The sequence below is a fragment of the Hetaerina americana genome, unplaced genomic scaffold (assembly GCF_022747635.1).
Source record: "Hetaerina americana unplaced genomic scaffold, ioHetAmer1.1.p SCAF_2, whole genome shotgun sequence".
NCBI lineage: Eukaryota > Metazoa > Arthropoda > Insecta > Odonata > Calopterygidae > Hetaerina > Hetaerina americana.
The window spans coordinates 84603756-84625469 of NW_027286763.1; the positions used below are offsets into that span (position 1 = coordinate 84603756).

Here is a 21714-nt window from a genome sequence, read left to right on the forward strand (position 1 = left end):
CTACCAACAATCTGAACGCTTTTATACAAAGCTTAGGTGTCACTTTAAGAGTGGCTACTGGCGCTTTGGAAATAAACCCTACCTACATATTTGGAGTGAAACCGCCTTTCCCAGTAAAATAAATATTACTGTTGCTTTCTTTAAAATTCACAAAGTAGTTGATCAGTAATATTTATCTTAAATTGATCTCTTGAAATTGGAGACAACACATTATATCTCGGTAAGCAGCAGTTTCTCTGATCTAATTCCAAGGCAGGTAGGTGAAATGAAATTGCTTCAGGGACTAATTAAGTCAAGTAGTTTATTTCCAATGACAGTCTTTTACACTAAAAGTTGATTATGGTACCTATTTGGATTCATGATTCCGTTTCTGAATGGTTAGAAAACCTATACTTGCAAGAAATGGTAAAGAAGTCGGTGATGAAACTTGGAAAAAATGTTTTCCACATATTGTTAGATCAAAAGTAATTGACAATGTTCAGGATTTCTGTAAACTACAAGAATTTATAACACTCATGATAAAAAGGGGATTCACAAAACACAAGCATTGCATTGGATAGGTAATTAAAGGAAAAGAACATTTTATGACAGCAACATTAGCCTAAGTACATATGTTATACGAATTACTTTGATGAAACAATTATAGACTATAAAGAATCAGAATGTGATAACGGACAAGGATTAGCACATGAACATGATATTTATATAATGATACACAGATCACCTATATATATTTTTATTGCCTATTAAGCCAAATACAAATCCGACAAAAATTACAACACTGTGAATGCCTCATTAGCTTGACCAGTAATTAGCACACTCCTCACAACCCCCATGATCACAGGTTTCTGTCCCACCTCAGGTGTGGGTGACCGTTGGTTCAGATGATGTGCCATATATGGGCAACTGGGATACCCAGGACTGGAAACCTCGATCCAGCAGAATAAACCATGGAAATATAAAATTATTCAAACTATTAAAACGAGCAGATGGAGAAGAAACATGAAATAATGTTTGTTTTCAGGCAAAATTTACAAACACCAATCCTGAACATCAGATTAATACTGCAATTTTCATGATGTTACATTCCAAAGTGGATTGAAATTGATGTCTCTTGATGAATACATAAATGGGGATTTAATATCTTCACAATCTAATTAAAGGAGTACGAAGTAAAAATCATACGCTGTATTTCTACGACAAAAGTAAAAATTACCTTTCTCCATATCTACAAGCCAATGTTACAGCCCCGTTACGCATTTAGCTATAACAGAGTGATTCACCACACTTGGGCCATATTCTATCGCAAACCCCTTTCCTATCAACCTTTTTAACCAACAGTATTTGAATTTGATGATCTTTAATGGTATGTAAGAGCATGGGGATGTGTAAGTACAAAATCCAAATAGACACCATTATTATTTTTCAACCTAGTCTCCTTTAGGAATATACTTTTCATGGTACGAACTCAAGTTCATTGGACCCAATGAAATAATGTGGTGTCAACCTAGCCAAATTAAAATAATAAATAGGCATTTGTTTCCAAAATTATCTCCTATTAGGCTTTCTGCGATCTATTTATTCACATTGGAGAACAAGCAGTTGTCGGTGGGAGTCAAACTGGAGAAAAGAGAGGATGGGAAATGAGTTGAAAATTTAAGTCAAATTTGCTCTCCCAACTGTAGATGAGTGAGCTAGTGCACTTTGGAGATGGCAAATGACTTCTGAGGCCCAATCGTGGACACTTCAATGTTAATTCGGTATTCAAAAGTTCTGATAACGATGTACCTGTAATAAATTGACCATTCATTGACCAGAATGGTCCATAAATTATTGCTTAAGAATCCCAAAAATCTATAGCCATAATCTTCCCAGCTGATAAATCGGTCTTCGTCTTCTTTAGTAAACACTTCCCACTATCAACGAGATCCTTAGTTTCAGGCATGTAGTTGTGAATTTATGTTTCGCCCCGAGTGCCGAAACGATGGCTTAATTCCAAGACACTGCTGAAACAGCTGCAAGCCAGCCTCGAAACATGTCACACAATTTCGTCTTTGGTTACTTGGGAGCAATCTTGGCACATACCTTGTGATCGGATTTCTCAGTCAAAATGATGCAAAATATTATGTACCTTACTGACATTCCTACAGCATTATCGTACTGGCATTCTATTTTCTACCACCAACTGGATTTTCACAATTTTTTTAATGGACTATTGGCCTCAATGGGGCGCCCAGAACGCTCAGCGTCACTTGACCTCAAGTTCACTTTCGGACAAATTCGAAATTTTTGCAGTCACACATATGTCATTCTAATCAAAGGCGCAGATTTACAATGTTTATCAAATTTCTCTTTGAAGGCGATCTGCCTTTAATAAAATAATGTTCGAGCAACACACAAATTCTCTTTCATTTTTTTTTTGGAATTCACTCGACATATCCTACTGACACGAACGCTAAACACAGTGTGATAACAATCTGGCTGAAACTAAAATCCGAGCACAAGACAATTAATGTGAGACCTAACGCAAATACCGAAACAACAAACATAGCCGCATGCTTCGCTGCGTGGAATTCACTTCCCCGAAAGTACGCATTACGATCTTCTACTTTTTCATCTCTCTCTGCTCTGCATTACATCGTAAGGGCAAATGGCGTCTTGTTTCTTCTGTGTATGGTAGAACAGTATGTCAGTATCGTTAGTTTTAGCCGACCTAGCGAAGATAATTACATGCAACTGAGTACATTCGGTGCATGATTGAAATCCTTCGCCTAAATCTTAATCACCGAAGAATTATTTCAAATTCAAAGAGTTTTATTATTAAGTCAACCCAATACTTCAAAAATGTACGAGCTAGACGAAGGTAAGTTTTCATAAGTTACTACTATGAGGAAGACATTCACTTCTGTATAATGTGCAAGATGTCAGAGTTAATCTACTAAACAAATTAATTCTTCGTTTCCTCTAATTACCTACTTAACCATTTCTAGAGCAATTCGAGGAAGATGATGGCGAAGAAATTTCATCCGAATTGTGGCAAGAAGCTTGTTGGATTGTCATTAACGCATATTTTGATGAAAAAGGTTTAGTCAGACAGCAGCTGGATTCATTTGATGAATTTGTTGAAATGTCAGTGCAGCGGATTGTCGAAGATTCTCCACAGATTGACCTTCAAGCGGAAGCCCAACATACCTCTGGAGAAATTGAAAATCCTGTAAGTTCCTCTATATCATTGTGCCTAAATGCTCATTTTATGATCGTGACGATGAATATGGATTACGCTATTTTTACTTAGAGTGTAACATGGCGAACGGGTGACAAGACGTGTACAATTTATTTCTCATTTAATTTCAGCCGCGGTATTTACTCAAGTTTGAACAAATCTATTTATCCAAACCCACGCATTGGGAGAAAGACGGTGCACCTTCTGCCATGATGCCAAACGAAGCCAGACTTAGGAATCTTACTTATTCAGCGCCTTTGTATGTTGATGTAACAAAAACAGAGGCTAAGGAAGGAGAAGAGCCGATTGAGACGCTATATCAAAAAACGTTCATAGGTGCGTGGAACATAAAAATTATAAACCTGCCGTGTGGTTTGTTATTGATGTTTGAACAGCGGGTGAGAGAATATTTATGTGACCACAAGTTTTTGTATGTTTAACTTTTAAATTTTTAGAATGAGTACAAACCTGCATTTACTCCTGTATTATACCCTCATTTTCCCACCGCCCCTGCTTCATAATAACCTTTCAGGCAAAAAATCGACTAAATTCTTGGTTCTCATTCATGACAGTTAAACTACCAAAATTTGGAAGAGAGTGACATTGATTTCAATTGAGTTACTACTATAGGCACATGAGATCACTGTTTCCACGGGGACTTTCCATTTTCCAAAAAGATATGGTTGCTAGTTCATTCTTCTGTAGAGAGAGTGGTTTCCGCTGAGATTTCCTGTTTTTAAAAAGATATTGTTTGTAGTTAACTTTAATTATGTGCCTATACTTACGATATCTGATTAGTGCATTTAGCAAAAGTGATTGCTATAATCTGGGAAAGTTTCAACAGAGTAATCGGATCTATTTCTATACTTCTTAGTGAAGACTTCTAACCTAGCTACTGATCACATACAGTTGGCAGTGAGTGGTAAACCATGCCATGCATATTAATTTTTCATTTTAAGATTAACAGACTGAAGGCATTCACCTTGGGGGTGGTTTTAATGTCAGGTAATTCAATAGAGTCGTGAAAATTGAATAATAGAGTGCATTCATCCTTGGCATTTATGAAATGGTGTTCTGAATAAAAATGGAGAATATGAATGATATAATAGTTATTTCGTATGGCATGTTAGTCATTGATGACATTCTATTCTACAGGAAAAATACCAATTATGCTGAGGTCACTGTATTGCTTTCTGAGTGGCATGACTGATCGTGATCTCACAGAGTTGAACGAGTGTCCCCTTGATCCTGGAGGATACTTCATCATTAATGGATCAGAAAAGGTAGTCTTACAGTGCTGTATTGTTGTATTGAAATTATGACTTAATCATCTCCTAATGTATTTTGATTTTAATATTTTAATGCCTTGTTTGAATCAGGAAAGCTATTATGAGCTCTATTTTTGCCATAGTTTATGCTCTTGCTTTTGTAATATGCATATCTCTGTAAATAGTTAAGTTATAATAGTGGTATTTAGTTTCAATCCTAGGTTTATAGTTAAGGTGAGCTAAATATTCAAGATACAACTTTATCACCCAAGCATCAAAAACGCCAATTACATATTATTACTACTATTTGAACTTAATACATCTGGTATACCCTAGACTTAAATTTATCTGTTCCTTCCATGTAAATCTAATGCTGGTATTTCTTGACATTAATTTAGTGAGAAAGGAAATATATTTACTACAAGCGAATGTAATAGGAGAAGTGGAAAAAATAAAATTGTGCCATCATTGATGATATAGTCGATTCTGGTGGGGCATAATGCAATGCGGATCTTGCTTTGAAAAGTTTAATGAAACATTTTCAACAAAATTAGGGTTTATATGAAGTATGCAAAACATTACTAAGAAATTAAAAAATGGAGAAAAAAGAGAGAAGAAAAAATATTTTCTTTTATGCTAAAAAAGTACCAATTCCACTGAAATTAGGAAACTTATAAGGGTAGTTAGAAATCAGAGAGATGGCATCAGTGCGTGTTGGCACTAGTTCAACTTAGTGCATATCTTTAAGATGCATCCAAGTCTCAATTTTTTGTTTGTAATTTTAGGTGCTGATTGCCCAAGAAAAAATGGCCACCAACACAGTGTATGTTTTTAGTATGAAAGATGGCAAGTTTGCCTACAAGGCCGAGATTAGGTCATGCTTGGCACACTCTTCGCGACCAACGTCAACGTTATGGGTAAACATGATGGCCAGAGGTGGTCAGGTGGGTGGTGCTCAATATTATTCCTTATGCATGTCTGTGAATTGTGTGTAGAAAAACAAGGTTTTTGTCGAAAACTCCATGAGAACACATCACATAATGTATGCCAATTCAATGATTTTTGGGGACCTTGTTGTAGCTGTGTATTTGGAGCAAGTGGAAATTATATCACTTTTGCCTGCTAACTCTTTCATATACATAAGAAATTTGCCTAAATGGCCTTTGTTTGATTACCATTTAAGGTGATAAAATTAATTGGCATGCATAAATGTCTCACTACAAATGAAAATCTAGACTCATTAATTTCATACTTGGGAACGAACAGTGTTCAATTTTTTAAGGCGTTGATTAGCATCTTTTTTTAGTTTGAATTTTGTTTGTGATATTTAAAAAATTATGAATTTTTTTTGCAGTGTCATTAATGATTATATTTATTTTTAGAGCATCAAGAAGTCAGCGATTGGACAGAGAATAATGGCGATCTTGCCATATATTAAACAGGAAATTCCCATTATGATTGTGTTTCGAGCCCTGGGGTTTGTTGCTGACAGAGATATTTTGGAGCATATTATCTATGACTTTGACGATCCAGAGATGATGGAAATGGTAGTGAACTTTATCTAACTATGATTGTTTTATTTCATATCCCCAAAAATTAACATAACCTGAGTTTAAATGTGAGTTTTTAGAATAATGACCTTGATTTGATTATATTTGGCCCTTTCGATCAGCAGCCGAAGTACCTCAGGGCTGCCCCATGTTAAAAAGACTCGATAATTAAAATTATATTGTAACTCTGGTAGTTGTGTATTCAAGATTTTTACAGGTATTATATCAGATTTTTACCTGTATAATCATTAATGCTTCTAGACCAAATAAAATAAAAATGTGGAATGAACCCAAACCAACTCTTTGTAAGACATATTATGCTTACGAAACATATATATTGCTGTATTGTCCAAAGGATTTATAAAGTACTCACATTTCCACTTCCATTTATTTAGTCTGTACTGTAAAAAATATGTATGTGACTCAAAACGTGAGCACAAACTGAAAGCTTTGAAATTGCATAGCTGTGATGAATTATGAAGCAAGATGGAAACCAAGGTATCAAATTCAAGTGTGCATTATGCTTATTACTATGATGGTGGACTATTGACAGTCAAGTTGATCGATAAAATAGACTTTTTCAAGTAAAGGTATTTTGATGTCAAAATTATCCAAATGTTGAAGTAAATGAAGTCCAATAACTGATGTTCCTGTTGTTGTTGGCTCAAGCCTATTACGTAGATATGTTGCCCAATTTTACGCTACTGGATAATTTATATATTTTTATTTATCATAGATATGTTGAGTTGTTGAAATTGTTACCTCACATTCTACCTCAATCTTCTTGTCTTATCCACAGGTTAAACCTTCTTTGGATGAAGCCTTTGTCATTCAAGAACAAAATGTGGCTCTTAATTTCATTGGTGCCAGAGGTGCCCGACCTGGTGTTACGAAAGAGAAGAGAGTTAAATATGCTAGGGAAATTTTGCAGAAGGAAATGTTACCTCATGTTGGAGTGTCCGATTTCTGCGAAACGAAAAAGGCATACTTTTTGGGGTATGAATTGAGTTCCATTGATACTATTAAGAAATTTGGGAATTCATATTTATGCTATTAATGGAAGTCTATCATGCTGACATTTCTCAGTAGTCAGGTGAAAGTTTAACCTTCTTCATCAGTTCTTATAAAAATATTATTTTTATAACAAAAGGTACATGGTGCATCGTCTTCTTCTTGCTGCTCTTGGCCGAAGAGAATTGGATGACAGAGATCACTATGGAAATAAACGTCTGGATTTAGCTGGTCCATTGCTAGCCTTTCTGTTTAGAGGGTGAGTTATCCATTGCTATTGGCCCAATCGGAGATTAATGATGATCTGATCCACTGCCATTACCATAACACTATAGTTTGTGTAACTTTTAATGTGTAAATTATTAAAATCATGGGCTGTTTTGAAGTTTCATTTCATCTGAAAATTAAGGTATGCTTAGAGACCTGCACTATTTAATATTCTTGTGTGCTCATTTTTAAAACAGTTATGTGCATTGTTTTACTCATGAAGTACATATAACTGGTTGTCTATTCCTTATTTTATTGGCAATTATGTGCTTTATACACATAATGAAGAATTTAAATTTTGATGATAGTATTGTCCAATTAACAGTAATCGAATTGATCAAATCTTAATCATGCTTTTCATTTTTACCTTGCCCAGTCTCTTCAAAAACCTCATGAAAGAAGTAAGAATGTATGCCCAGAAATTCATTGACCGAGGTAAAGATTTCAACCTGGAGTTGGCCATCAAAACGAAGATCATCACTGATGGACTTAGATATTCACTAGCTACTGGAAATTGGGGAGATCAGAAGAAGGCTCATCAAGCAAGAGCTGGTGTATCCCAGGTATTTAGTGGTTTCATTTGTTCCAATTAAATCACAGTACAGATAATCAATAAAAAATTTCCACGTGTCTGGCCTTCTTCTTTCTGTGTAAGCCATGTTGGGAAAGGGATGAAGTAAAACATTTGAAAACTAAAATACTCAATTATGATTCAAATTTAAGTAATTAGATATGTGTGTGTTCAAAAGTCTTGCAGAAGTTTTGATGATTGAGGTTTGAGCTCACCTTGTTGAGTTTTTAGCATGTGAAATTCACAAATCAGGTTGGGGTTGTCAGTTTTTTCCTCTAGCCACCTATGGTCAATAGCCCAGCACTCTACCCACTGGACATAGTCCAGTGGGTAGAGTGCTGGGCTATTGACTAGAGGACCTTGGTCCAATTCTGGGTTGTGCCTCTGGGATCACTCGCTCTTACCCAAGCTGTGTGATTTTACGGGGACCAGATCTTCCTGGGAAGTGCAGGGAAAGGAATTTGTCCTGTACCTAGATGTGTACATTTCGCATGCCATTGGGCTTAGTACTGGTTGAGCTCTATTCTCACCTATCAAACTAACCCTCAGGTTGATAACTGTGGTTGACATGTGTATATGAAACTTCAATAAATTAAAACCTGGAGTTAAATGTCCAATGATGGTACATGGATGGAAATGTGTAATAGATTTGCAATGAATGATGGATTTCTACCAAACAAATGCAAAATGAAAAAAAAGATAAAAAAACACCGCACACAAATTAAAAAATGAGGGTACTCAATCAGAGCTAATAATATTTTTTGCCTACCTCAGCTTTACATAATAACTGATACAGGTCTTTGGTTAAATATTGTATTTAAGTGTGGAATTGAGCCTTTTGTGGAAACATTTTGAGGTGATAAATGTAGGAATAAATCATAACTAATAGTTTAAACTAATGATTATTCATTATTGTTTAAATTTATGATTGGTGTTGTAGCAAGGCCAAAGGTCCCTTAGAATGTTAAGATCTTAAATTAGGGTATTGACTCAAAGCAATATGAACCATTTTTCGAGAGCCTGCTAATGGGTTGCAGTCACACCCTTCATGCTCCCAATTAAGATGCCTCCTGATACTGGACTAGATTATGCTGTATTTTATTCTACTGTGCATATTCAGGATTGGAAAATTCAATGTCAAAATTTAAAAAGTGGTAAGAGTTCATAGATGATTATAGCATAATTCATTCCAACAAACTGATTCAGCTTTTCAAGTCTTTAAGGTTTTAAAAAGGTGAAAAATTTAAATATAGTGTGTCAACCAATGGAAATGAATAATTGAAATAGCTGTCACCAATAGCAATTTTGAGAAAAATAAAGTGTAATCGATTGCTGTATTGATTTAATAAAAACGGTAAACTCTCGATAATCCATGTCTAACTTTCTAGTACTTCAAAATTTTAAGAAAGTTACAATTGTAAAGATAATTAAATGCTTTGAAACTTTGTATGCTTTATGAAAAATACAAGTTTGAAATACCTCTGCTTTCTTAATGTTTTATTTTTACAAAATCAAAAGTTTTCACTTTTATTTAATGTATTAATTTAAACATTGCTGTACTCTCTGGACTTTCCCATAGTAGTTTCTATCACATTCATTAGCCTTGAGAATTCCATATTCTCTTTTGAGGTGAGCAAATACATGCTTTTACTATGTAAAAAATGTAGTCATTAGCTGTGTAAAATGTATTATTTTATTCGGTATCATTTGAAAAATATGAATCCGCATCAGTGATCCTTATTTAACATTTGTCCTTTGCTAGTCGTTTGTCTTTTCCTGTATACCTGATTGGTTTAGCTTTCTGAGGAAAATACCGTGACTGTGTTCTTGTAAATCTATGAATTCACCTTTAAAAATGGCTGAAAAATGAAATAAATGTAATTTCAGTTGCTAAAAAACTGGAATTAATGACATGGAATGAAAAAGGAGAGTTTCTGTATATGTATGGGTTTATATCATGATCATATTATCCTTGTATTTTGGATACATTATCCATGCTTCATCATGCATCCAATGACTCAGATAATCAAGAGTTAACTGTATATAAAATAACTGGTGCAAATCATGTGAGAGTCCAGATTCTTTGCATCCAGTTTAGTGAGGGTTAACCGTAATGCGCTCCTACTCAGGATGGCAGATAATTTTCTTCTTGTGTTTGCTTAGGTGTTGAAGTATATGTGTTATTCAAATCTAATTTGAATAACTTTTATGAATTTAAAAAGACATTCAATTTAGAAATTGTTATCCATCCATATCACAAACCCTAATGAGATGTAACTGCAGAATAAGTCTATTACTTATATCCTATGTGCTCTTGAGTGAGAGTGAATTTTAAGTTTCATTTTTCTATTGGTTTATCCATTTATTTTAGGTGCTGAATAGGTTGACATTTGCTTCTACATTGTCACATTTGAGGCGTGTCAACTCTCCAATTGGTCGAGATGGTAAACTGGCCAAACCTCGACAGCTTCACAACACACTTTGGGGTATGATATGCCCTGCAGAGACCCCAGAAGGAGCTGCTGTGGGTCTTGTCAAAAACCTTGCCCTCATGGCTTACATATCTGTAGGATCCCAACCCTCACCCATACTTGAGTTCTTGGAGGAGTGGAGTATGGAAAACCTGGAGGAAATAGCACCATCAGCAATTGCTGATGCTACCAAGATCTTTGTTAATGGTTGCTGGGTTGGGATTCATCGTGACCCCGAACAGCTCATGGCAACGCTAAGGAAATTGCGTCGTCAAATGGACGTTATTGTGTCAGAAGTGTCAACGATAAGAGACATTCGAGACCGAGAAATTCGTATTTACACAGATGCAGGTCGTATTTGTCGCCCCTTGCTGATTGTTGAAAATGGGATGCTCTCACTAAAGAAGAGACATATTGAAATGTTGAAGGACAGGGATTACAACAATTATGGGTAAGCCATCACCATTGAGCATGCTTTTTGATTAAGGAATATCAATTGTTGTTACGGCATAGAAGTCATCATATAGTAGGTCTGCTGATCCCTCTTCTCATCCTTATCCCTCTACTTACTTCCCTACAGGGGTTAGGTGGTAAAGGAGACTCCATAGTCTCAATCTCGCCCCAAAATAAAAACACAATTATATATCTAACTGTTCTGAGATAGCTAAGAAATCAAATAAGAAAGGTTACCAGTGTACCCCTACTTCCAACAATTCAACAAAGCTTGCTGCTATTTATTTAATTAAATGAGATAACTTTAATGTCAGTTAAAGCAGCATATTCAGTCCCTTTCTCATCATACCAACATGGAGCAATGCTTTAGAAGACTCATTATAGCACAAATTTATGTTTATAACTTAAGAAGGTAATTAACAGGGAAATAGTTTTTCAGCTGATTAAATGTCTTTTACTGTTTACGTATAGATATGAGATGAAGTGATTGGAATAAATGGGAGATAAGTTAATGCGTCTCACTGGAACCAATGGATAATCTGCCTATTGGGCAAGTGGATGTCGGATAATAAGTGCTCAGCTGTAATATAAAATGAGTCAGGGTTAATTGTAACGGTTTCCTTTTGCTTTCTTCTTATGTAATTGGCATGACACCATCACTTGGCTGCATTACTAGTAAAATGGCTGTGTAACTTCAACTACATCAATACACTACATGCACTATCTTTTGTCAACCTCATATCTGTTGATCGACTTGGTGTTGTTGACACTTAGCTGGAGAGTTTTGATTTCCCATGATAGATCTAAATGTCACTGAAAACTACATCATTCCATTGCCAAACTTGTAGTACATATAATGTATTGAGGGTATGAAAGAAAAATAGTGCAATGGTTGAAATTTATTGCATTTTTATAACTGACTGAAATGTTGTAATCATTGAAAGTTTCTTCAAATAAGGGTTTCATTGATTTGATATCTTTTCCATCCTTAAGCCACCCTGAGTGATACATCATCTGATTACCTTAAATATCACTCAATATCATACGTCTTGATGGATGGTCAGTGAATAAATCTGTATGTTAGTGGATTGGTTTTGACATTTAAAACAGTGAAGTGAAACGGCCACAGACCAGTTCACTTCAGTGTGGATGCCAGTATTCATTTTTGCATCCTGTGGCGTAATTATTCAAGCAACAAAAAAATTAGATATTTTCTCTCTTTTCAAGGTGGCATGTGCTAGTTTCGAGTGGTGTAGTGGAGTATATCGACACTCTTGAAGAAGAAACTGTGATGATTTCAATGTCACCTGAAGACTTGCGTCATGAGAAGGAGTATGCATACTGTACAACATTTACACACTGTGAAATCCATCCAGCCATGATATTAGGGGTCTGTGCTTCCATCATTCCATTTCCTGATCATAACCAGAGCCCTAGGAATACCTACCAGGTAAATATTCATGCTGAAAGTAAGTGTTATAATTTGCCAACTTGTCTCCTTTTCAGTAATGAGGTCACAGTTGAATTTTTATTGACATTATTGTTTTGTGTTAAGTTAAAAAGTTAAGTATTAACCAATGTTGCTTGGTTTTCAAAGGAGTAAATTGATTGTTACTTCACCGCATGCCTTTTCACCCTTTTAAAAGTGTTTGATATTCATCAAATGAGTACTGGTTATTATTCTGAAGGCTTTCACAACATGTAGTTGGTGAAGGGTTCATTCTTCTTCCGGTTACTTGGGTAGCAACAGTTATTGGATGTTTTAGTGAGCAAGAGACGGGATGGAAGTATTAGCCATGTTGTAACAAAAGAGGTGCAGAAAAACCAGTAGCTGGGAATTTGATCACATAACTACCCTGCCTAGAAGGCCCTACTAATAAATGCATTAGTATGCTTACAGCTTCTCAGATGTTGAATCACCTCAGGAAAGCAAGGCCCAATGTCAGCATTAGAAAAGAATGGATACCCTTAGCAGTTTTCCCCGAAAAGGACCAAATCGAACTAAAATGAATTGATAAAGAACCCAGACCTGGCCATTGAAATGACCTAGGAGAATGTTAAAGAAGAGCCACCTTCATACACCTGTCTGTTACAGAATCAGCAGAGGAAATAAGGAAACTGCTAATCAACCATAATGTGGAAACAAGTTTCTTCGCAATGAAGAAAATTGGCGGCATCATTCTGAAATCTAATTATCACATTGATGATCTATTGCATGTAAGAGTGTTTGAAATTGGGGAAATCCTACTTTGCCAAAAGATTGAGAGAAGGCAATGGAGTGGAGAATTCAGAAGCGAGCTTGCTGACATTTTAAATATCTTATTAGACCATGTCTACTAAATTTCAAATGATAATATTGGTCTGGAAAAGCTTTACACTTACCCTTTGAGTGCCAACATCACCCCAAGTGCCTCTTTTTCAGCGGCTATAAATATAAATGATGATTGATTCAAATTTTCATGTTTTATAATCTTTTTTTGGCCTCATAATATAGTTTGATTTACCATATTTCCATCCCATATGATACTTTTCTAACCCCAAAAGTTGCTCTAAAATTAGCCTTCATCTTATGATTTGGAGGTACACAGGTATAACTTTTGCCTATTTGCGCAAGGCGATTTTCCAAAATAATTCTTAAGAATATTTTCCTGCATCAGGCATAGAAAACGGTTGCCTTATTTACAAATTGCAATAGTGGCAGTAGTTTTAGGCAAGGCAACCGCCAGCTGAGGCCATTTGCACCATTAAGAATGGATGGGAAAGGAAGGGGGGGAGAGAAACCCGGCATCGGCATTAGCATACTCATGTTGTAAGGTGCCAAGGAATCCGCAGTTTAATGTCCCATCTGATGGACGTTGTACTCGGTCAAAGTGCTCTACGCAAAGCATCTCAAGTAGGGATTGGGATACCCCTGAAAGAAATCTGCTGCCTCCGGGATTCAAACCTTGGCCCCCACGGAGGGAAGCTTGTATGTTAGCCACCGCACTATCTCGATCCCTCTAAATTTCAAAAATATCTATTCAGTCTGTAGTAGTAAGCAACAGAGTTTTACTTCCTAAAAAACTTCTATAATAAATAGTATGAAGGCGATTCGAAAATTAAGGTGTCCTATTTTTTTATCATGAAAAATCAAATTTATTCTTAACTTTGTGTACATATCAGGAAAGGCTGAGCAGTTAGCTATTTTTCTACATAGTCGCCTTGACAATTAATCACTTTTTGCAACCTTGTAACCAGCTTTTTAATACGGGCATCGTACCTTCCTCCCACCGTGTCATGAAGCCAGCTGACGATGCTCAATTTCAGAACATTTTATAATGTTAGATGAAAAAAGGATTCACCATTATATGTCAGAGATAAATCAGTACAGACAGTCGGTTTGCTGCTTTATCTTTCAAATAGTTGGTGTGAGCCGATGAATATGTGCCGAATAAAGTGAAATTGGTGCCATCTGTAGAGAAAGTTTGGTTTTATAGGATTCTGGTGGGGTGGTGCTCATAGATTACCTGGGATGAGGCAGGACTATCTCCAGGGAATATTGCATTTCACTCCTGGACCAATGTAAGGGTGCTATTCAGGTTAAACGGCCACATCTGCCCAAAAAGAAATCGCTCTTTTAAAATAATTCACCAGCATACACACTTAAGGTTTTGTTGCAAAACTCCATGACCTTCACTTTGGGAGTCCTTCCTCATGCGCTCAATTTATAGGATTTTGCTCACCATGCACTGTATTTTCCACTGTACATGCTCTTCCAAAACCTGAAGAAATGACTTGATGGGCAGATATTCTCTTCAAATAATGAGGTCAGATGTGAGATAACTGCTTATTTTGTGCAGATACACAAGTGGCATCATACTGAGGGTTTCAAAAAGTTGGAAAGTCATTAGTCTAAATTTGTTGAATTTTAAGGTGACTGTTTGCGAACTAAAAACCATTTGTTTTTAAATCTTGTGTTTTCTTTGTCAGGCCAAGAACTGGTTGAATGACCCTCATGCACATAGTAGGGAAAGTAAAGGATGTGGTTGTCCTTTGGGTAGAGTATGGTGTTACTGCACAAATATCATGATTCTAGGAGATGCCTTCAGACACCCTCAGTTTCACCCATTCTGTGTGATTTTACAGGAATCAGATATTTCTGGAATACCACAGGTGACACGGGAAGGAACTCCCTCCTCCTACCATGATTTGTGAATTTTGCTCTTCATTGGGCTTAATAGGAGGTGAACTCCACCCTTACCTTTTATCAATCCAACCTTAAGTTCCATTAAGGTGGTTGTCAGGGAAAGTTTTGATTAGAACTACTAAAGGAAACTTTTGACAAAATATGGAGACTGCAATGTCACTCTGTATCTGGGAGAGGAGGCATGGATCATCTGTTAAAACTTCAGCTAGTACTGGAGAAATGTATGGACTTGATGAAGAAAGTTTATTTTGCATTTGTCAGTTTGGAGAAGGAATAGAATGGGATAACTTGAGAAAAGTTGTGAAGTTTTGAGAAAATGACCAGTTCATGAATTGTATGAAATCGACTTATGAAAGAGTGAACAGAGTGATTGGTTACCAATAAGAATGCCATGAAAAAATAGTGCATAGTGTCACGGTGGCTTTTCGGTGGTACCCCAGAGGGAAATGGCATGACATGAAAATATTATAATGGATTGAACATTATGACAGTTTTCTTTTAATTTCTGATGTACCTCTTTTTGTTTTTCAGAGTGCTATGGGTAAACAAGCCATGGGTATTTATATTACAAATTTCCACGTGAGAATGGATACCCTTGCTCATGTACTTTACTATCCGCACAAACCCCTTGTGACCACAAGATCGATGGAATACCTTCGTTTCCGAGAATTGCCTGCTGGTATTAATTCAGTGGTTGCCATCGCTTGTTATACTGGTTACAATCAAGAAGACAGTGTTATTATGAATGCTTCAGCGGTGGAGCGTGGATTTTTCAGGTATTTTGAAAAATATTGTATGTTATCTAATGACTTAATTTAGAAGTGGTTTGAAAAATGTGGTGATGAATAAATGGGCACATATTTTTCCCCAACCTCTTCATCCGTTGTTTCCATAACATTTTTTTGTTCTGAGTAGAATCCTATGACAAATATCTTATCATGATGTAGAACCACAACTGGGAAATGGTGGCCTACAGAGATATTTCAGATATCTAAGGTCAACTGCAAAATAAAACTGACTAACATCAAATGTTAGTTTTCGTGTCGGGTCATCATTAGTCATGATCAGAATGTTGTGGTAAATTCAATTAGCAAAGCTTAGTAATCAAACAAAACCTACCAATCGTATAACACTGTGGGTTCAGAATGTTTGATGCAGTCTATAATGAGTGTTTCAATTTTGGGAGGGTAATCTGGCGTGTGTACATTCTTATGGTTTGTTAAATTTATTCGAGAAACATGGCCATCAATTGGCATCTCAAATGATTTTTAGAGGTCTATTCAAGTCTCATCAAAGAATTTTTCAATATATTTCCCTGAAAGTTAGAAAGATTACTGTAAATAATTTCTACAAACACATGCGATGTCAGTCGACAAGCGATACTTGCTGAAAACACTGAATCATTAATAGTCTGAACCTTTGTTTTTTGAACTTTTTGAATTTGAACCTGAACTAATATGTTAGATGTTATGCTCATTTGTCCCACCAAGAATATAAGCATGCTCCCATGATTTTGCTTCTGATCAATTAGAAGGTGATAGCAATGAAAAATTTGATAATTTTACTTTGCAGTTTATTGTTGCACCTGATGCTAGGGCAAAGCATTTCAAAGTTTATTTTCTCTCTTCCCTGGCAGGTCTGTTTTCTACCGTTCATACAAAGATCAAGAATCTAAACGTGTGGGTGACCAAGAAGAGCAGTTTGAAAAGCCAACCAGGGCTACATGCCAAGGCATGAGAAATGCTATTTATGATAAACTGGATGATGATGGAATCATTGCTCCCGGTGTGAGAGTCTCTGGTGATGATGTGGTTATTGGAAAGACTATTACCCTTCCTGAGAATGATGATGAGGTTAGGAAACGAAATAATCTATAGCGTTTGTCATAGCATGGATAAACAATGTATACATATGCTAAAGTTGTGTCAACTTTGCTGATTTTAGCTCGAAGGCACAACCAAGAGGTTTACCAAAAGAGATGCAAGTACATTCCTGAGGAACAGTGAAACTGGTATTGTGGATAAGGTTATGATCACTCTGAATTCAGAGGGGTACAAATTTTGTAAGATCCGTGTGAGATCTGTGAGAATACCTCAAATTGGTGACAAATTTGCTTCCCGGCATGGACAGAAGGGAACCTGTGGTATCCAGTACAGGCAGGAAGTAAGTGATATATGTGTTTTACTTTCAAATACAAGGTACAGTTCAAATTATGATCATTTTTGACTAGTGCAGGCTTATGCTGTAACTACTCCACATTCATTCTGTACAAGCTGGTGCACCAGAATGTATGGAATCTGATACTATGCTTGTAGTAATAGTTTCATTAGGTGATATGTTTTCACTGCAATGAATACAAACATAACTTTGGTAAATGTATGCCCTGGGTGTCACTTTGTTGCTGGTGCATTCTAATTAATTTGATTAATCAATAATTTTTATGACTTGGGTGATGATCTTGTGACTTATATTTTAAATTATTTTCAGGATATGCCATTTACATGTGAAGGCTTGACACCAGATATCATTATTAATCCTCATGCTATCCCATCTCGTATGACCATTGGCCATTTAATTGAATGTCTACAAGGAAAGGTAGGTACCATTCGTATGGTTTTTTTAAAAGAACTGCTGCTAACTGAATTTATGTGCAGGTTTCTGATGGAAATTTTTTAAAGAATATTACATCCTTTTAATTTTGAATTAATTAAAAAAATAAGACATCATTGTTTCATGTGTGAAATTGTTTTTATAATCTATGCATTTATTAATTTTTATGATGCTTGTTCATGTAGGTTTCTTCGAACAAGGGTGAAATAGGTGATGCAACACCATTTAATGATGCTGTTAATGTGCAGAAAATTTCTTCTCTTCTACAAGAGTATGGCTACCAGCTTCGTGGTAATGAAGTAATGTACAATGGTCACACGGGTCGCAAAATTAGTGCTCAAATATTTCTGGGACCTACATACTACCAACGTCTTAAGCATATGGTGGATGATAAAATTCACAGTAGAGCCAGAGGACCCGTACAAATTTTAGTCCGACAACCCATGGAAGGAAGAGCAAGGTAAAGTATCAGAATGTCACTTGCTGTAGAGAATTCTGCATGTTTTATTGCAAGATAAGTTTCCATAAAATATTTACATTCCCTTTAAAGTTCATTATATCGAGAGTAATATTTTCCTTTGTTAAGGTTTTGGTATTATAAGTATGATAATTTTCATTGCTATTGTAGAATTGGATGTTGGCTTTAATACTGATGATGGTTTTTTATATATATCAAGGAAAAATTTTGGGCTTGTGATCATGCATGCGAAATAACCGAGTAAATTAGTAAATTAACCTGTTGGTAGATGTTTTCTCGGAAAAGAATAATTTTTAAAATAAACATTCTTCAGCCAGAGAATAGCCTGCAATGCACAAAGATCTTCATTGAACATGATATGGAAGGAGGTGTAATTACCGTTTGTGACCTTGTTAGCTTTTCAATTTATTGTTTACATCATTGATCAAAAGGCATAGCATGAGTAATTAAATCAGCTATTTACAAGAAGAATTAATGATATGTTGCATCAATAATTTTGTGAGCATAAAGAGTGATTGAAATTAAATAATATATCATTCCACTTAAGGCATGCTGCAATGTTATGTATCTCTATTTGCATCAGTCATACAATCAGAGGAAACTTATTTTCTCTAGCAGAGTACTCAAATCAAATTGAATCACTGAAGAGAATCCTCTAAAAAAGTCCTAATGTCAAGTTTAAGACATTTTTCATTTGATTTCCTATTTGTTCATTTGACCTTTTCTTTCCTTCTCAACATCCACATTTCAAAAGCCTCCTATCATCTTGCTTCAACAACTAAATTTCCAAGCTGTGCAAAACCATGCTCATAACCAGTTTTCAATAATCTTTTCATAACCACCTTACCTATCATATCTGTTATCAATTCCTTGCTACTGTGACCATCTTCAGTCTAAGACCCTTTCAAAATACATTAACTCTTACACTAGGTCTAGTTTTTGCCTTGATATTTTAATGTTTCACTTAGCTATCATCTTTCTTGAAAACCACATAACCTTTGTTTTCCTTACAATGAGTCTCATCCCATACCTATCATCTTGATTTTTTATTGTGCTGATAAGAGTGGGGCTTGTTCTGATTAATATATCTTAAGGTTTTGTCTATGAGCACAATGATTTATGGAAAATTATGTAAAACCTAAAATGTTAGACTGATCCAACTGATAGGAAATGGAATCTCCATGATGGATGGAACTATAATTAATGACGAATAGAAATATTAACGATGTGAAATTAATTTTAAGAATTAATGGAACAAAAGATTAGATCAATTAAATAATGCAAAAAAACTTAAGTACAAAATTTGCAAAATTGTAAGACTTCATTATAATATATAACATACACTAAATGTTCACAAACGCAGTGGTATTCTGGAACTTATATATCTGATTATCTCTCATTTTCAATTATCTACCAGTCTAATTGACTACATATGGTATTTTTATTGTTGGCTACGGTGCTGCTTAAAAACACTACTCATCTGGACATTTATTATATACTATATATCGTTAAGTATGTCTCTTGAAAATGACAATTGGCATATTAATCTATTTTAGTTTTTAATTCAATTTTGTTGTGAAGGAATCATTTATTTTAACTGTATCCTTAAGATTTTTTCTTTGAAAATGCCTAAACTTAGGGATGGTGGCCTTCGTTTTGGAGAAATGGAACGAGATTGCCAGATAGCTCATGGAGCTGCTCAGTTTCTTCGAGAACGTCTCTTTGAAGTTTCTGATCCCTACAGAATACATGTTTGCAACTTCTGTGGCCTTATAGCTATTGCAAATTTGAGGAATAACACATTTGAATGCAAGGGTTGCAAGAATAAAACACAGGTAAGTCTAGACTATAGCATGAGTAGAATATTATGTATTTTTCTTGCTATGTGAGCTTTAGTTTGTATTAAGGTAGGATTTATATTTTCTTTAGTCTGCACTCTTTAATTTTTACCTATAATTATCTAGCATCTTTAAAAATGCCATGTTTTCATTGAAAGTTTTTTATTATAGATATCCCAGGTTCGACTTCCATATGCTGCAAAGCTTCTTTTCCAAGAATTAATGTCTATGAACATTGCCCCAAGGTTAATGGTGGTTTGAAAGTCATTTGCCATTATTTTATTTTTAAGTTATGTGTTTGTATATGTTGAAATAAAGTATTTGTAATATAAAATAGAGGATAGTGTTTTCATTTTTATTCTTGTTATATATCCTATATATATTTCCTTGTCATTATCAAGCTTTCAGATATTAAAGTGGATGGTTGCTTTTCTTAAGACATATCTATGGTGGAAAATTTTTGCATCAAGATAAAAAAATTTTAGATATAGACGTATAGGTATTTGTTTGAGAAAGCCTACTGTTTCATCCCTCTTAATTTTGCATAATAAAAGTTGGATCCTGTGCTTTTTTGGTATTTTAAGTAGGATATTTTGTTTCGGTGTTATTGGAAGGAAGGAGTTCAAGAGAAAATGTAAAGTGTATGTTTTATGATACATTTAATTTTATTATGCTATTCAAATTATTTTTGATGGTGAAAGTTGATATCCTGGGTAAAAGAGCATAAAGACTAACCCAGTTGTGCTTAAAATTAATTTATCTAATGGCTAGAAAACAAAAGCTGTCATTTAAGGCTTGACAATGATGGAAGCAAATTATTCATTTGTGTTAGGGAAATTTTAAGTTCCAATCTGCTTTAGGGTCTATCTCATCCTATCTAAAAGTGATTTTGCATAGAATTCAGGTGGAATAGCTATGTGGTTAGCTTCAGCTGACAATGCTTATGACTGAACCCTTTTAATTTTAATGCATCACATTCATTATTGCCACTCCTTCAATGATTTCCTTGAAAAACTCATCAGGCATTAAGACGGGTTAATTTTTTTTATCGTGCCATGTACTATTTGTTGAAGAACTTTAACAGGATCACTTGACAAGTCACACGATTCAGTGCTTTAGCTTTGTTATCAGGTGAAGCAAAATAAATAGCAACTCCATTAAGACTCAGGAAAGAGGGAAGGAAAATAAGCAGAAAGGAGGGACTATACTATGTAACTGTTGCAGAGATGAGGCAAAAGACAGAATACAAGTAAACACTGAAAATGGTCACTTTGGGGTCTTGAATTCATTTTAAAGTTCTAAGATCTTCAAGAATATTAAGTCCGTGTTGGTTGTAATCAAATGTGAAATATTTTGACTGGTTCTGTAAGTTTTCTAAGAAGCTGTAATGTATTATCACCAAATTTCGAAAGAGTAAGTTTTATCCAATATACTTCACTCATTTTGATAATTATTAGCAGTAGTCTGCCATGTTGTGTGTGGTTTTTGATGCACCCCAGAGGCCCCTGTGTCATTCTAAACCCTTCCTAACACTCCACTAAGTACTCATAAACTCCATAGTACAATAAATTATGTTGTCTACTCTCACTTCTAATTTCCTTCATTCCATCCAAGATTTCTATTCTCTTCCTTCCTCTACTTAACTATCATTCTCCCCTCTGATAGTCTTTAGCATCATATTTCCTTTAATTTTTTCCTGGATCTACTTAACCTGTCTTCTTTGGATTTTGTCCAATTGCCATCTCTCCTACCCTTCCTTGCCTAACTCTTCTTTACTTGCTTGCCTTT

At 35.3% G+C, this 21714-nt stretch overlaps 1 protein-coding gene and 1 long non-coding RNA gene across 2 annotated transcripts; one reads left to right on the forward strand and one right to left on the reverse strand.

The window, feature by feature from the left end:
• Positions 1-722: 722 nt before the first annotated feature.
• LOC139687571 (uncharacterized) lies at positions 723-2570 on the reverse strand. Its single transcript, XR_011700647.1, has 2 exons — positions 1789-2570; positions 723-921 (listed from the first exon to the last, which is right to left on the reverse strand). It is a non-coding gene; the product is annotated as an uncharacterized lncRNA (long non-coding RNA).
• Positions 2571-2645: 75 nt separating this feature from the next.
• On the forward strand, positions 2646-20262 carry Polr2B (RNA polymerase II subunit RpII140). The gene is made up of 18 exons (XM_071585708.1): positions 2646-2863; positions 2991-3214; positions 3355-3559; positions 4379-4506; positions 5277-5435; positions 5874-6038; positions 6841-7037; positions 7192-7311; positions 7696-7882; positions 10262-10812; positions 12042-12264; positions 15532-15776; positions 16637-16853; positions 16945-17163; positions 17488-17595; positions 17796-18070; positions 19728-19923; positions 20098-20262. The coding sequence occupies exons 1-18, from the start codon at positions 2845-2847 to the stop codon at positions 20185-20187; spliced, it is 3528 nt and encodes a 1175-aa protein (XP_071441809.1). The 5' UTR covers positions 2646-2844; the 3' UTR covers positions 20188-20262.
• The last annotated feature ends 1452 nt before the right edge of the window (positions 20263-21714 follow it).

What these genes read in the sequence shown, in the direction of transcription:
- Polr2B (XM_071585708.1), top strand. An exon ending in TGATGGCCAGAGGTGGTCAG is followed by an intron (nt 5,436 to 5,873) that starts GTGGGTGGTGCT and finishes ATTTATTTTTAG; the next exon opens with AGCATCAAGAAGTCAGCGAT. An exon ending in TTGAATGTCTACAAGGAAAG is followed by an intron (nt 17,596 to 17,795) that starts GTAGGTACCATT and finishes TTGTTCATGTAG; the next exon opens with GTTTCTTCGAACAAGGGTGA.